We start from the raw sequence: 14,469 nt of genomic DNA, 5'->3' as shown, positions 1-14,469 counted from the left end.
ATTGTTAACTGTACAAACAAATGGTATTGCTATTGCTATTGTTTGAAGAACAGGCATTTAAAACAAACGTGTTTCTTATTACAAATATGAAGAATGCTTGAAAATGTTTGAATGACATTTGTTTACTGGATTTGCTCCAGTGCCCTCTGCCCACTACCTGACTCCAGAGCCTCCAGTGAGCGGGATTCTCTGTTGGAGAGGCACTAATCAGCTCGGAAACATTTGCTACCCTTCTGGCAAGGTCGAAGAGGTCACAGTCCCTGGGCTGGATGTCCACTGCCTCCCTCGCACCTCCTCCCTTCTGCTGTAAAGCCCAGCCCCCCCCTTGGGGTATAGACCCTGCAGGCACAATCATCGCATCGCGACTCTAGGCTCACACAAGCTGGCTTTAATCTATAAGAAGCCCTGGGATGGACTGCGTCTGTCTGTCCATCAGTCTGTCAGTGTGTCTTGCCCTTAACCGCGCACAAGGCAACCCTGGACCTGAGCTATCGACTCAGACAGTCCAAACCCAGATTTGTGATTGGTATGGAGGCATCCAGAGGGCCCCTCATGCTGTTTGACCAGCTGATTGATTTGTTAACACTGGCCGCTGGACGTGTGTCCCTGAATTTAATTTCGGAATTCATTTCTGGGGGACGTGTGTGTACAGAAATGATGTAGAGTCCCAAGATCCAAGTGAAGGATTGAGGGTGACTTGAAATACAATTGTAATTTAAATTCCTGTTGCTTTTATTGTTAGATATTTGGGATGTGCTTGATGAGAAAGCTGCTTTACCCTTAAAACATGTTCTTTTTTCATTTTCATCTAAAAGAGGTGATTGATCTTGGTCCATCATTGAGGCTTTGAGTTTTTTCTTCTGCCATGATACAATATCGTTGACCTTAATGTGTTATTTTCCATGCTGTTGGACACTTTTGGCCTTTTGGACATTATTTATTGCTTCATTTCAGTGATATGCTGTAAGTAGAGATATTGGTTATCTCCAACACATGACTGGATGTGCAAAGGGGCCTTGTTGTATTTCATCACCTTTCAATACCCAGAGAATCCCCTGCTGTCTAAATAATTTTTAAAAGTGAAGTGCAGCTGCGTGATGAGCTCAGGTTCATTTCACAGCTCATAAAGAGCGTCAATGCTTCGACGACGTGTAGGTATTGTCCACCATGGATTTCTTTCCACTGTTGTGTATTCTGCTTTATACTTCTCCGTTATCACAAATACCCATAAAAGCACAGAGACAATGAAATAAATGTTGTGGCCTCTTAATGCCTCTTATTTGATGGAGCCTGCTCACCCCCAGCCTCCTCCAGACGGGGTGTGGGGGCTGCTTGGATATGCATCACAAAAGCTTCCTGCAGTATTGATCTGCAGTGGGTTAAAGGCAGTCTATCAGCAAATGTCCCCTCTCTCTGGGAAAAACAATAGGAGATTAAAAACACACAGCTTGTCGGGCAGGAGGCTGCTGACAGGCTCTTATCTGGGCCCAAAGGTCACTATGTACAGATATAATCCACTTTCACTTAACAGCTTCATTTAAGGCACCTCACATGCAAATAGTGGCATTTGGAAGGTCTATTCAAAGATGGAGGGATGTTTTTGAAATACAGTATGGAATGTTTTATGAGATTGACTTATGCTTCCAACAGCAGTAATTAAAAAATAATAATAGTAACACAGCTGATGTGCTTTATTTTCAATGCTGCTTTGCACTACATATTATAACTCAGAATGGTAACAGTGAAAGAAAACTGCTGGAGTTGGTTTGATTCTCTAGAACATTCCATGTTTCTGCATGTATACATCTATTTCTTTTAGTTGAACTGTCATAACAACAAAACAAGTACAAATTGACTACCATCACAACCTCAGAAACTGTGAAATCCTTTTCTAACATGCATTAAAAACATCTAACATGTCGCCAAAAAAAACACTGCAAATCACTCGCTGCTACGCTGCTAATGTGAGGTCAGAAGTGTTCTTTGGGCTCACTGAATTTGCGTTTCTTCTTTGCCACAGAGGTGGAAGGCGTCTCCTGGCTGTTTGGGATTTCGTACTTGGAAACCTGAGAAGAGAAGGAGACACACACAGTCGACATAAGCCAAGCACAATATTTTCTGTGTCTACAGCAGCATCCCACTCTGAAACCACAGTGATCTATGTTGACTCATCTGAGAAACAACCAAGATTCCTACGCACCTTTCTACATGAAAATTCATCTGACATTAACTATGGTCACGCGTAAAAGTACAGCTGCTTTATTTCAGAATCAGGAACTATCAGAAAAGGATTTTCCTTTGTGAGAGAATACTTAATATCAATAATAATACTAATACATTCTCTAGAAACACCATTTTTGCTTCTTGGCCTGCAGAATCAAGTTTGTCTCCTGACACACACACACACACACACACACACACACACACACACACACACACACACACACACACACACACACACACACACTAAAATCCTTCATATATCAGGGCAGTGTACATTATGTAATTCAGCTCAACAAAAAATGTTTAATCAGGGGCAACAATGGATGGGTTAGGGTTACTCCCTAGATCCCTCTAAATCATTCAGACTGTTCCTTTAAGCCTTAAACAGATGAAAAAAAATTGGAATAAAATAACTCTTGATACTTTTGAATTATAAAACTTTAAGGAGCATCGCTAGCACAGTTCTACTGATGACTATGTAGCAGGGCAAAAAGACTTCATGTAGACACTGAGAAACGTTCACATGAAGTTACAGAAACACAGATGGTTGTCAGGTTTGTCTAGTAATTACTATGAATGAGAAGTGTGTCAGACCAACCATGGTAGATTTGATAATCAGTCCACTCCTGGTTCTCCTCAGGACCATGTTCTTGTCAGAGGATTCCCCTTCATCCACCTGAGAGGGAACATGTGGTCCACAATGCCCGTGAAACAACGCTGCACATTAGGTGTCAGTATCCTTCATGTCTATAGGCCTGAGAGTCATTCTGACTTTCAAGACCATAATCACTTATTAAAAAGTCTCAATTAAAATCTGACTGTCACATATCATTACGCCATTTTTGTTGGGGAGCAGCCATGTTCGGAAAGGCAGTATTAGTGCCATACAAATAACTGAGAGATGATAATGATTGGTATTTTCAGCCCCAGCCTTCAAACTGAACAGGAACTGAAAAAACGTTTCCCCCAACGTCATTCTCGGTTTGTTTTTTTACTTGTCTGTTGTAAGACACAAACTTTTATTTTTTTAATGTTTTTTTATTTCTAATTCTCACTACCAACTTCCATTTGATAGGTAACGACAATGAGTCATGTTAAAGGATTATCTAACTTGTTTGTACCTAACTTGTCTAAATTATTTGTAACATGGTCATGGGGGAACACTGATGTTTATCATGTCAAACCTACCTCTGTATGTTCCTCCATCTTCTCCTCACAGCCCATCTGGATCACTGGAGTTCAGTCAAAGGAATTACAAATGAATGAAATCCACCCCAAGTGTGGACATGATGACATGTAACTCTCCTTATATACAGTTTACTTTCAAATAACACAGCAATGAGCATTAAGTAACGTTGGACATGATCATTAAAACATTAAATGTTTTTAGCTGCCTCGTGAAAGCATCATGCAGAGACAATGATGAACCCAATGATGTAATTCAAGTGACATAAGTGGAGAATTTACCAGTGTTTGTATTCTCCTTGTCAAGTTCCTCCACATCTTCAGTCACATGACCCTAAAGATTAAAACATGTTATCTGAACATGATAAGTGCACACAGGCCAAAAGAACAGACTGTTGATAACAAACACTGACTCGCACATCCAACCGTTTATCTCTATTAGGAAGTACTGCCAAAGTATGTGTCATGACGTGTCATTCGTGGGTGTTTTTATCGGCTGTGTGTTCACTCCATTTTCAGGAGTAACAGTGCCTGTCTTGTATGTAAAGCTGAAGAAGAGCTAGCCTGTAATGAGATTCCCTCCTCCTCAATCCTCAGAAACCACTTCTGAGATGTGTCCATCATCTCCATCTGAGGATATGAAAAAAACATTTACAATAGTCAATTTATGGATGACACACAGCATACAGTCAGTTGTTTTCGTGCATTTCTCCTCCCGTTACCTGCTCCAGCCTCTGTCTCTCAGTGCCCATGTCCAACTTGATGGAGTGGAAAGGGGTGACCACTTCGCCCATGCTGAGGTGGATTGGCTCCCTCTCAAACTCCATTGTGTCACCATCAGCCTCCATGAAGCCTGGCGGTTGGTAGTTCTGAGGAGTGACTGCATTGCAGAAAGACAGAGAAAACTGAACAAATGCATTGTTTTATGAATTCCACTGGCACCTCACGATTCTCAAAATCGCCAATGTCCTTTCCCCACAAAACTCATTATTAATGAGTTAGTTACTCATTAGAGTAATGGCCGGTAAGTGGTACTTCAAATCTTTTTTGCAGCATACAAAGCCAACATTTTTGTTTGGGCTCAGCCAGATGTTTTCATCTGTGCCTTCCATTATATTTATGGTTATTGTACTGTCATAGTCAACGTTTTCAGGAGTTCTGACATTGTGGGTTTTTTTGCTCTCAGTGAAACTACATGTTTGCACACATATCCCGTGCAGAAGGTTGTCGAGGTGTGACAAAAAATGCACCCTTTTAAGGATTCGGGGCGTGCTATAATGGTTGTCTGTTTTGTATGTTTGACCTTTGAATTGTTTTTATTTACTGCTATGCCTGCAGAGAATACAAAACTGTGCCCTGTATCCTTACATTGCTACACAAACTAAAGATAAACACAATCTTATACAAAATGTTATTCAATAAGCGCTATAACACTGCTGCTAATCCCACTTGTTTCTCCTTTCAGACCAAGATTCCAACCAGAGTTGGACCTGAGTTGATTTCGTTAACCTGGGTTGGCTGACCCTGCTGGGCGATTGGGAGGTGGACCTGGATCAGCAAACCCTGGTTCAACCCTGGTCAAACCCTGGTTCAACCCTGGTTGTTGATCTGAAAGTTAGACAACAAGTTTTGTGACAAACACTTTGGAAAGGCCTGTTACCATCGTTATAGTAGGCCAGCTTCATTTTGAGGAAGACGTTTTCTGGCAGAGGACCCAGGTTCTGCATCATAACGTAGAGCTTCCTCACCAGCAGGATGCTCGCCTTTTTCATGTTCCCACATGGCAAGTTTGACATCTTGTCATTGCTTTTGCTAGAATATATAAAATACTAAATAATTAGTGTATGTTTATTTCTCAAATATCTTATAACCTTGGCTCATAGTCTCACTGTTGTCCTACCTTTCAAAGTCCATCTGTGCTCCATGAGAGGTGTACTGAATCCTAAACTGGTAATACTCAGTCACTACCTGCAATAGAAGCATGAATCATATTCACTGCTGTGCAGCTTAGCTGGGTGTGGTTGGTCAAACATCAGTTGTATGTTACCTTAGGGTTCTCTGGGTCCGTATAAATCTAGAAAAATGGCAAATTGACAGAAGTTAAATTCCAATAACAATTAATTTCCTATTTCTTTAAAAAAAACCATAAGCTTAACAACCATTTCAACTGTTCTAAATCAATCACAAAGGTTACACAGTTATACAGAGAACAGCAACAAAAATAAAAGCAGCAAAATACTTACAGAAATAATGACAGACCGCAGCTGGTGGAAGGAAAAACATCAAATAATCTTATTCTGCTGGCAATAATTCACTTATATTGTATGCATACTATACATAATATTGTTTTCTGATGAAAATATTTAATATGACTTACATATTTTTTCTCGATGGCCTCAAAGCATCCCTCCATCCTTGAACAATATAAACACATCTACTTAACTTCACAACGCTGTCTGTGTGATATCATTTAATAGACTGCAAACTGCCTGAAGACAGACAAATGTCTTTCTCAATTTATTAATCGTTTGTATCTGACAATACCTGGAAATGTATGTAATCTGCCATCTGAGAACTTCCCAAACAGTACATCCATACCAGTGATGCTGATTACTGAGTGTGGAGGCTGTTTGCTTTTTTTACCATTGCACAATCTGTATGGCACCAGGACAACTATGCTCCTCTCTAAGGATCATCACTTTCTGATCTGCTGGGAGAGAGTGATTTATTTTCTTTTTTTTAATGTCAAAATTACCACCTAGATCACTCGACTAATCCCACTGTCATACAAAAATCTAAATTTGTCATCATACACAAGTACAATGACATTGTGGGTGACTTACTCTGAAATCACAACACAATATAAATGAATACAAATTAAGACAGAACAAAAGAAATATGAGGAGAAAAGAGATATGCCCTTTTATAGACAAAGCATTAGAAAACTTCTATTCTATCATATTAGTAGTTGCCAATATCTTGCCACTATATGAGATTTGCAAATTTCAATTTGCAAAGCACGCATAACTGACCTTCAACATATTTTCTCCCATAAGCTTTTTCTGGAAAGAGTCCACGGAGATATGTGATGCCAGACACTGCGATGGCCAGGAGTTTCTTTATGACGATTATAGACTGCTGCTCTGCGAGAACCTGATTAGGCAACAGCAGGATTTCCTGAATGTGAGAGACAAACGAGCCACATACTGAGTGCTGAAAGCAACAATGAACACCTACACATGCAATTTAGGCAATCAACAGCAGCATCTGCAGAACATATAAAACATCCATACCCACTAATATGCATCAGGTACACTTGCAATCATGAATGTTTTAACGTATAAGCCAAATAATATTCATATTTAATGTACCCCCTTCTGAATGTCAGCACTGAGATCACACAGCTTAAGAATGTCAGTGCTCTCTGAAACATACTGAAGTTAGAATCTACTGACCTCTTATGTAAATCAACATGTAGGAGTACAAATCTGTAGGGTAAGCATTTTAATGTAAAAATGAAATGAGGTATAATGCACAAGTAGGACCTTTGTGCGAATATACACGATGGTGATGTGAATTTCTTTTGGAGATTAATAATGTACCTATCTATATGAATGTTTATTTTGAATGGTTAACAATCTGAGATTAACTTTTTCCAATGAATTCTAATGTAGCTGGTGAATGTGGGGTAAACCAAAATACTACATGGGCCAGTTTAGTCTATGACAGTGTCAAAGTCATACATATGTTCTGTGTCACAAACGTTAGTGTCACATAATGCCATGTGGTTACTTTTGACAACTACTATCATTCCAATTACTATTCTAAACTATATATATTTCAAACTGTTACGTAAAATAAGAAAGACAATAAGAAAATCGTGGATGTAAATTAAATGCAGTGTATGGGTTCATTTTACCTGAGGGGCTGTCACTTGTTGTGCATACGCCATTGCTTCAACCCAAAATCTAAATCGGCAAAGACAGAGATAATGAGGAAGACAGACCGTTTAACTCCATTACGGTACAATACAGCTTACGAGCTAACGTTCTAGATGCTAGTTTCTACCTCACTCATGTTAGAAAAAAAATACGTATGACTGCTGAGATAAGGAAACTAAAAAAAAAAGTTACAGTATAACGGTGCACTTAAACAAAACATTCGGTGGATGCAATTTTAAAATGTTGAACCAAGCTAGCTAACATGGTGAAACTCCCGCGGAATGTTTGACTGAATAGTAGTAGGTAACCAATCAGAGGAGAGCTTTTAAATGTGCTGCGTGGGCAAACAGAAACTCACTCACATCGATGGCAACCAATTCACTTCTTACACACGTTTCGATGTGTTCATTGAGCACTTTATGTCACGGAATGTGACCGATTAATTTATATGTATGTTTTATATGTGTGCTATTTGTGTGGATGCACTGCAGCCCACGCATCGCCCCCAAACTACTACCCATATAATCATTGGGCAACAAGCTGTCAATCACAGACCGCTGCGCTGGAACTGTGAGCGCATTGGCTCCGTGTCGGCCATGGCTCCTTTGCTATTGGTTACTGTATACGTCTATCACAAGTAGGACATGCCCTGGCAGTGATGTCACATATCATTACGCCATTTTTGTTGGGGAGCAGTCGTGTTCGGAAAGAGGGGATTAGATCCCGTACAGGTACATCAAACGGTACCTCGTATATCAATCGCTTTGCGTTTTCAGAGTACCTGACCAGAGTGCCAGTATACGCGCACCATGTCATCAGAAAACCTGGACTCGGACACTCAGGTGGACTACGATGACGAAAAACAGGTGACAGCTATCTTGATGTTGTTGGCTAACTTAACCACCGAGTCTGCTAGCTGGAGGTTGCGAACCTTAGCTAGCAAAAGTGAAGTGTTTGTAGCAGCTCACCGGTGCAACAAAGCAGGGGAGAACAATTGGGAAGCATATGAAGGCAACTGAAATGTTTCGACATGTTTGGGAGTGTTATTGTCGCGGCCGTGCCACCTTCCAGAGCACCTTCCTTGCCAGTGTGTCACTCTGTTTTGTCCCTTGCCTTCGGTCATTGGTTAACGAATCTGCAGCAGCTCGGGCCCCATTGGTCTGTCCGACAGGGTCGACAAACGTGCCGGGCCAACAGTCTGTCGAGTAACTTGATGAAACCAATGCAAACACCTGATTAGAATGATTGTAATCGAAAAGATGATGTCAGTCTATATCAAATTGTACATAATGTATGCTTGGCTGTCGTCAACGTCGGCTCATTGAATGACGATTAGCATGTTGTCTTACCAAAACAGTCAGGGGGCTGAATGACTTGCTGCGCAGTAATTGGAGGCTTCTGTCGACAAACCTGTTGGTCTTAGCTTATTCTTGGGTGTGTGCGCTTACTTGCATATTGAGGGGGAAAAACTGCAATATAATGGTAATAATGCTTAGGCAGCTTACATGCACCATTTATCCCCAGATAGAAGACAGCATCACACAATGTAAAGATTCCAAGTTTGTGAATTAACAGCATATTCGTTTCTTTATCATGCCCTTTGTGGAAGTGGAGTGTTGTCAGAGTTTTGGTTACACTCATGTCTCTGTGCTTCGAGAACATGTCCCTACTGTTCGTATTCTGTCAAATGATGTAATGAAGAAATGTAATCAAAATCTGAAAGATACCTGTGGGGACTTGCACATACATTTATCAAAACTTTGTTCCAATATATTACATGTTGTTGGGTTCTACTGTGCCTTAGCAAAGTAGCTTGTAACTCTCGTCATGGATACAAATGATTCAGCAGCACAGTCTGTGATACATGTACCCCCTCCTCCTGAGGGAATCTGTTCATCGGCTTCTGTGTCCTGACTCACATTTTATCCCTGCCCATGTAAGCTGTGCTACCTGAGTGCCTTATCTTGTCTTTAATGTGAAAGTTGTGTGCTGCATAGTCCAGGCATTGTTTGAAGGAAGGCGTAAAGGACCTTTGGAGCTTGTAGACTGGTATATCTCAGGATGGCGTCAGTGTGCAGCCAGACCACTTCTAAACTGACTGAAGAGTCAACTTCCTCTCACTAGCTGTTGTCGTAGTTTTAGGTCTGTGGACCAAACTAGAGCTTCTCTTGAGAGGTGTTTCTGATGAGCCTCACAGCAGGAATGCTGGTGTTTTTGTAGAAGCAGCAGCAGCATTTTTGGAATTTCTGTTGACCATAATTGAGTGCTTGTCATTAACCAGTGTTTCCAGTTCAGCTTATAAAAAAAAATTCCCTTTCTGAGGGTGTATCAGTTGCAACCTTTTTGCTGCAAATCAAATGTTTTTATTTTCAACGTGTACTGATTCATGAGAAACAATGCATCCCCGAAAATATTATCAGCCATATCAACAGTGTGTGTGTTATAGTGTTGTATTTCAACATACATTAACAGTTTGCCTTGAACTACTGAGTATGAGTGAAACAAAAGTTATATTTACTGAGGGTTCAACTGTTAGTAAGCAGCATGAAATCTTTATTTTCAGATGTTTGAACATCATCACCCATCATTGCTTTTTCTGAAACACAAATTGCCAAAGAAACAATGAAATAGTCTCCTCATGTTGAACCAGGCTCTTCTGTCGGACAGTGTAATAGGTTTAATGCCTTCTGTCACTGCAATTTTCTTGGCCATCTTCCACATTACTGTGGTTTGTTTATCTGCGTTTTTTTAACTAAATCACTTCCACTATACTGAAGTTATTCTCCTTTTTGTTAGGAACTCCATCCACAGTTTTTTGCAACTCTGTATGTCACTCACGTATAACTTTATGACGTGATGTGACTGTGTGTATATGAAGGAATCTGTCCATGTCCCAACAGGACTCCCAGGAGAAGAATGCAAACCCGGTGAAGGCAGAGGAGGCGAAGCTAAAGGCCAAGTACCCCGGCCTTGGCCAGAGACCCGGAGGCTCAGACTTTCTCATGAAGCGACTACAGAAAGGAGTAAGCGACCTTAAATGATCTGGGGTGTGTTCAGAGTTGCGGGCTTATCAAAGTGCTTTGGCCTGAATGCTAAAGAGAATTATCTAACAATTAAATCTACCTGGGGCAGCTATTTTTTATGTGTTACCCGTAATCAACTCTCTGTGTAGGTGACACTATTGTCTCTACACACACACACACACACACTAAAACTCAAAGTACTGTGAATACACCACTTGAGATATTTGAATGGCATTCAGGGCAATCGTTGACAAGTAGGTGTAGGTGTAGCCAAGGGCGCATCCACATTGATGTGTATAAAGCAAAGCAGAATCACTAAGCCACACCAATCTGATTGAGCAGCCCTAAAATGAAGCTGTTTCAAAACTCTCAGGTTTATTGTGGAGAGGCAGAGACAGAGGGGGTCGTATATGGTGGCATGCTCTCTCTGGTGGTATTGGCTATACCGAAGTCTTGTAATCACTGCAGTACTGCAAGAATCACAGTGTGCTGGGGTGATTAATCACACACGAATGTAGATTTGTGAAATCCAAGTTCACAAACACCACGTGTTTACTGAATGGAAATCTGGATGTGGCCTGTCTGTAAAATTCTCCCTCTTCTCACACAGCAAAAGTACTTTGACTCTGGCGACTACAATATGGCCAAGGCCAAGATGAAGAATAAGCAGCTTCCGGTGGCAGGGCCCGACAAGAATCTGGTGACAGGTGACCACATTCCCACGCCGCAAGATCTACCCCAAAGGAAGTCCTCCTTGGTGACCAGCAAGCTAGCCGGCTAGCCCTCATCATCCCAGAAGCACCCCCCCCTACCTGGGACTCCCGACAAATGTCCTTCCTCCTCCTCACCTGTGTCCCCAATATGTCCAACCCCTCCACCCTTCTTCCCTACTCATCCCCAGACACCACTGGCTTTAACATATCGGGCAGAGTTGTATAAGTTCAAACTCCATTTGCTTATATGTGGGTGGGGCAGGCTGGGAGGGGAGGAGGTTTCAGCAGGTCCATGAGGTCGTGTCCGTTTCTGCCTTCCCATCGTGCACAGCTCTGCTGCCTCTGCACGCTCTGATCTACCCCCCTCCCTTTTGTCCTGGTTTTGTGGTGTTCCAACATGCATCACAGTAGGTGTGTGTCATCAGGCAGGGGTTTGATGGGGCGCATTAATGCACTTTGTATTCTGTATAATATGTTTGGGTTTTTGCATCCTGAACAACACTGAAATGATGTGTGTGAAGAAGTTAGGAACCGTGAAAGCAGTGCGTTTTTGGATTGCTGTTCCCTTGGCTGGAAGGCTGCGGCGGGAGGGGTTTGAAGATGTATGTGAAAACGTGCTTGCATACCAAACTTGTGAGGGGCAGCTGAATCACTAAATAGTTCATTGTAATGAGAAACGGGGGAAATGAATGGCTTCCTGTCAGTGTGAAAGTATTTTGTCTTTCTCTCTGCTCATGTTGCTTTAATTCTTGACTTCTGTTTTTCTCTAAATATTCTGCATGATTGTAACAAACAGTGATTTAACCTGTTATTTCAAACCAGAATGGAGCATCTGCTTGGTGATAGGAAGTATCCAAACAGACTATGACATGTCCATACTGACAATCCATGTCCATGGGTTCCTCTTTGCAGTGCAGAGCCAGAGCCAGCTGAATATATCATCTTTTCATTTTTAAATGCTGGGAAACCTGCCAGTCTATATTCAATCTGGATTTTGTTGAGTTCCATAACAGCTTGTGTTTACTATAAATCTCAAAGCTTTGTGGGTGATGGAATCACCCAGTACAGAGTGTATGGCTCTGTAAATAATACTCAAGCATGCCATTCCTGATAGGCTCAGCACTCTGAATATCAGACCAGCTAGCATGCCTGAGAGAAACACTAGCGCTCTGTCGAGCTAAATTCATATAGCAGCTTTCAGGCCTGAAGACAGTCGACAGGCACACTCTGTGGTCATTGGCGTGTAATCATGTGGGTCACCTTGTCATGTGATAGACCGCGACCCAAGCTGGCCTGACTCACACAGGGTATCTTGTACAATACAAACGGTGATGTGACAGCCATCCAGACATCTTTGTTTCCAGACACTTTTGAAACAAATATTTACCATTTCAATGTCGCGAACAGATGCATAACATCCAACCACAATTTGATAAGACCATAGCCTTCATAGATTTGCCCATGAATGACCTGAAGGTTTAGCCTCACATTATAGTCATAATGTATTTCACATAGCAGGCACCTTCTTCCTGTGACCGTAGATCACTAAGCACGAGAATAACTTTCTTGAAAACACTAGCAGGAATCCAGGCAGATGTCTGATCCCAGTACTACGTGGACAGTTTTTATTCCAAACACAACTGCATAGACCTATCTATGATCTCAGGAGTGTCGGGGGAACAGCGAGCAACCTGATAACCACAGGTGTCAGCCCGGCTCCCAAGATTGTCATCGCAGACTCAAAGTGGGGCACTGTATGCCTGAAGGATGCACTCACTCCAATTCTTGGCAAAGCAGATCAAGATTTTATAACATGATTAGGTGACAAACGGCCTTTGCTCTGAAGTCACGTCCCTGTTATGGTGGTTCAACTTTGTAAGAGGTCAATGGAGTAGTCACCATGTCTGCAGACAGCAAAGTGTGACCTGGATGTGTGGCACTCACTGAGAATCAGCCTCCTTGTATAATACTGCTTCAGGGAACCTTCACACATGCTCACATAGGCTTGGTGATAGGCTGCATACACCATCATGTTGTCAACCTCCACTTCTTCTCCAAGGAGAGTTATGTGTCAAACAGTTTTGTGGAGGAGGAAAAAAACGTACCTGTATGTGTGTGCTTGTTTTGGTGATGTTTGAATGCACTGCTTTTCTCTGTTCCAGCCATTGTAAATAGACTTTTACAGGAAGGGATTTTTGTGTTCCCACCTGCTTTCACTCTCATAGCCTGAGCTGTTTCTGGTTTAATGGGTTCTCTCCTTCGAGTAACACTACTTCTGCTGTATCTACTTATATTGCAGAGGCTATGGGATTCTGTATCATATGAAAATATGTGTAAATGCTGCTGATTCAAAGAAAAAATTTAACAGATCATACCCTGTAAAGAACACCTATTCAGTTCTACTGGTCTGATGATCTTCTGCCCGAGTATCTCAGTTTCAGTCTTAGAGCTCAAGTGGCAAAATTGATTAGGTGTATTATACTTAAACTCAAACTCTTTCATTAGATTGCAGCAGGGCGTTGTGGGGTTTGATCTTTGGGTCTGGCCTGAGCTTTAAAGAAATCTACATTTAAGTGACACTTTGAAATGCCAAGAACAGACTGTTCAGCCTCGTGTTGCTTTTAAAGGCCTCCAGCTTTAAGACGACGGCTAAAACAGATGGGTGGTCAAGCAGTGTTTTGAAAGACAGCAGTGGACAGGGGTTCTTGAACGCTACTTTATGTATGGCTTTGCACGGAGCAGTGAAGCGAGTAAATAGCTGGGTATGTTTCAGACCCACTGCACAGGGTGTCTCATTCAGCTATGATAAACACGTGCCAGAATGTATAAAGAAATTAGGCTGTGTGCTCAGAGGTACTTCTGTGCTGCTTTTATCTTTCACTTGTGTTGCAAGTAAATGTTTGTTTTCTTTCTTTTTTCTTGTGTTCTCTTATTGATAATTACTATATTTCATCCTGGCCCACGGTAACTGCAGGGAAATCAGAGGCACCCATACTTCCAAAAAAACCCAACAAAACCAAAAAAAAAAAAACCCCACAAGGGTTTACATGCTTGTGTGATGACTGGAGAACACAGATGATTTTAAGACTTAACAAGGTACATGAGTACTTGGAATGTTTCTGTTCTGTGGGAGTAGGTGAGAGGATTTTTGCCAGTATTTGAAATAAACTTTTACATTAATAAGAGTTCCTTGTGTTTTTCAAGATCATGTTGTACCAAATAAATGTTTTTCTACATGCTGAAGTCAGTTTTGCATGTGGGAAAGGTATGAGGGCATGACAGGGTGGTACAGTGGTTAGCATAGAACTGGGATCCCTCTGTGGAGTCCTTCATGTTGCCTTCGATGAGCTGGTGACTCGTCCCGCATGTACCCTGACGTTTGAC

General features: G+C 41.6%; 2 protein-coding genes across 2 annotated transcripts; one reads left to right on the top strand and one right to left on the bottom strand.

Annotated features, from left to right (window-relative positions):
• Positions 1-1,970: 1,970 nt before the first annotated feature.
• Positions 1,971-7,360, bottom strand: LOC144742299 (HORMA domain-containing protein 1-like). The gene is made up of 10 exons (XM_078624769.1): positions 7,328-7,360; positions 6,441-6,585; positions 6,052-6,115; positions 5,786-5,822; positions 5,652-5,672; positions 5,456-5,482; positions 5,309-5,376; positions 5,069-5,214; positions 4,131-4,288; positions 1,971-2,066 (listed from the first exon to the last, which is right to left on the bottom strand). The coding sequence occupies exons 1-10, from the start codon at positions 7,358-7,360 to the stop codon at positions 1,971-1,973; spliced, it is 795 nt and encodes a 264-aa protein (XP_078480895.1).
• Positions 7,361-8,158: 798 nt separating this feature from the next.
• LOC144742300 (alpha-endosulfine) lies at positions 8,159-11,153 on the top strand. The gene is made up of 3 exons (XM_078624770.1): positions 8,159-8,215; positions 10,250-10,372; positions 10,983-11,153. Exons 1-3 carry the CDS (start codon positions 8,159-8,161, stop codon positions 11,151-11,153), a joined length of 351 nt encoding a protein of 116 aa, XP_078480896.1.
• Positions 11,154-14,469: the final 3,316 nt, after the last annotated feature.

The sequence above is a fragment of the Lampetra planeri genome, unplaced genomic scaffold, assembly GCF_965212315.1.
Source record: "Lampetra planeri unplaced genomic scaffold, kcLamPlan1.2.h2 scaffold_975, whole genome shotgun sequence".
Taxonomy (NCBI): Eukaryota; Metazoa; Chordata; class Hyperoartia; order Petromyzontiformes; family Petromyzontidae; genus Lampetra; species Lampetra planeri.
The sequence above is the reverse complement of the archived record's forward strand: the minus strand, read 5'-3'. Positions and strand labels throughout refer to the sequence as shown.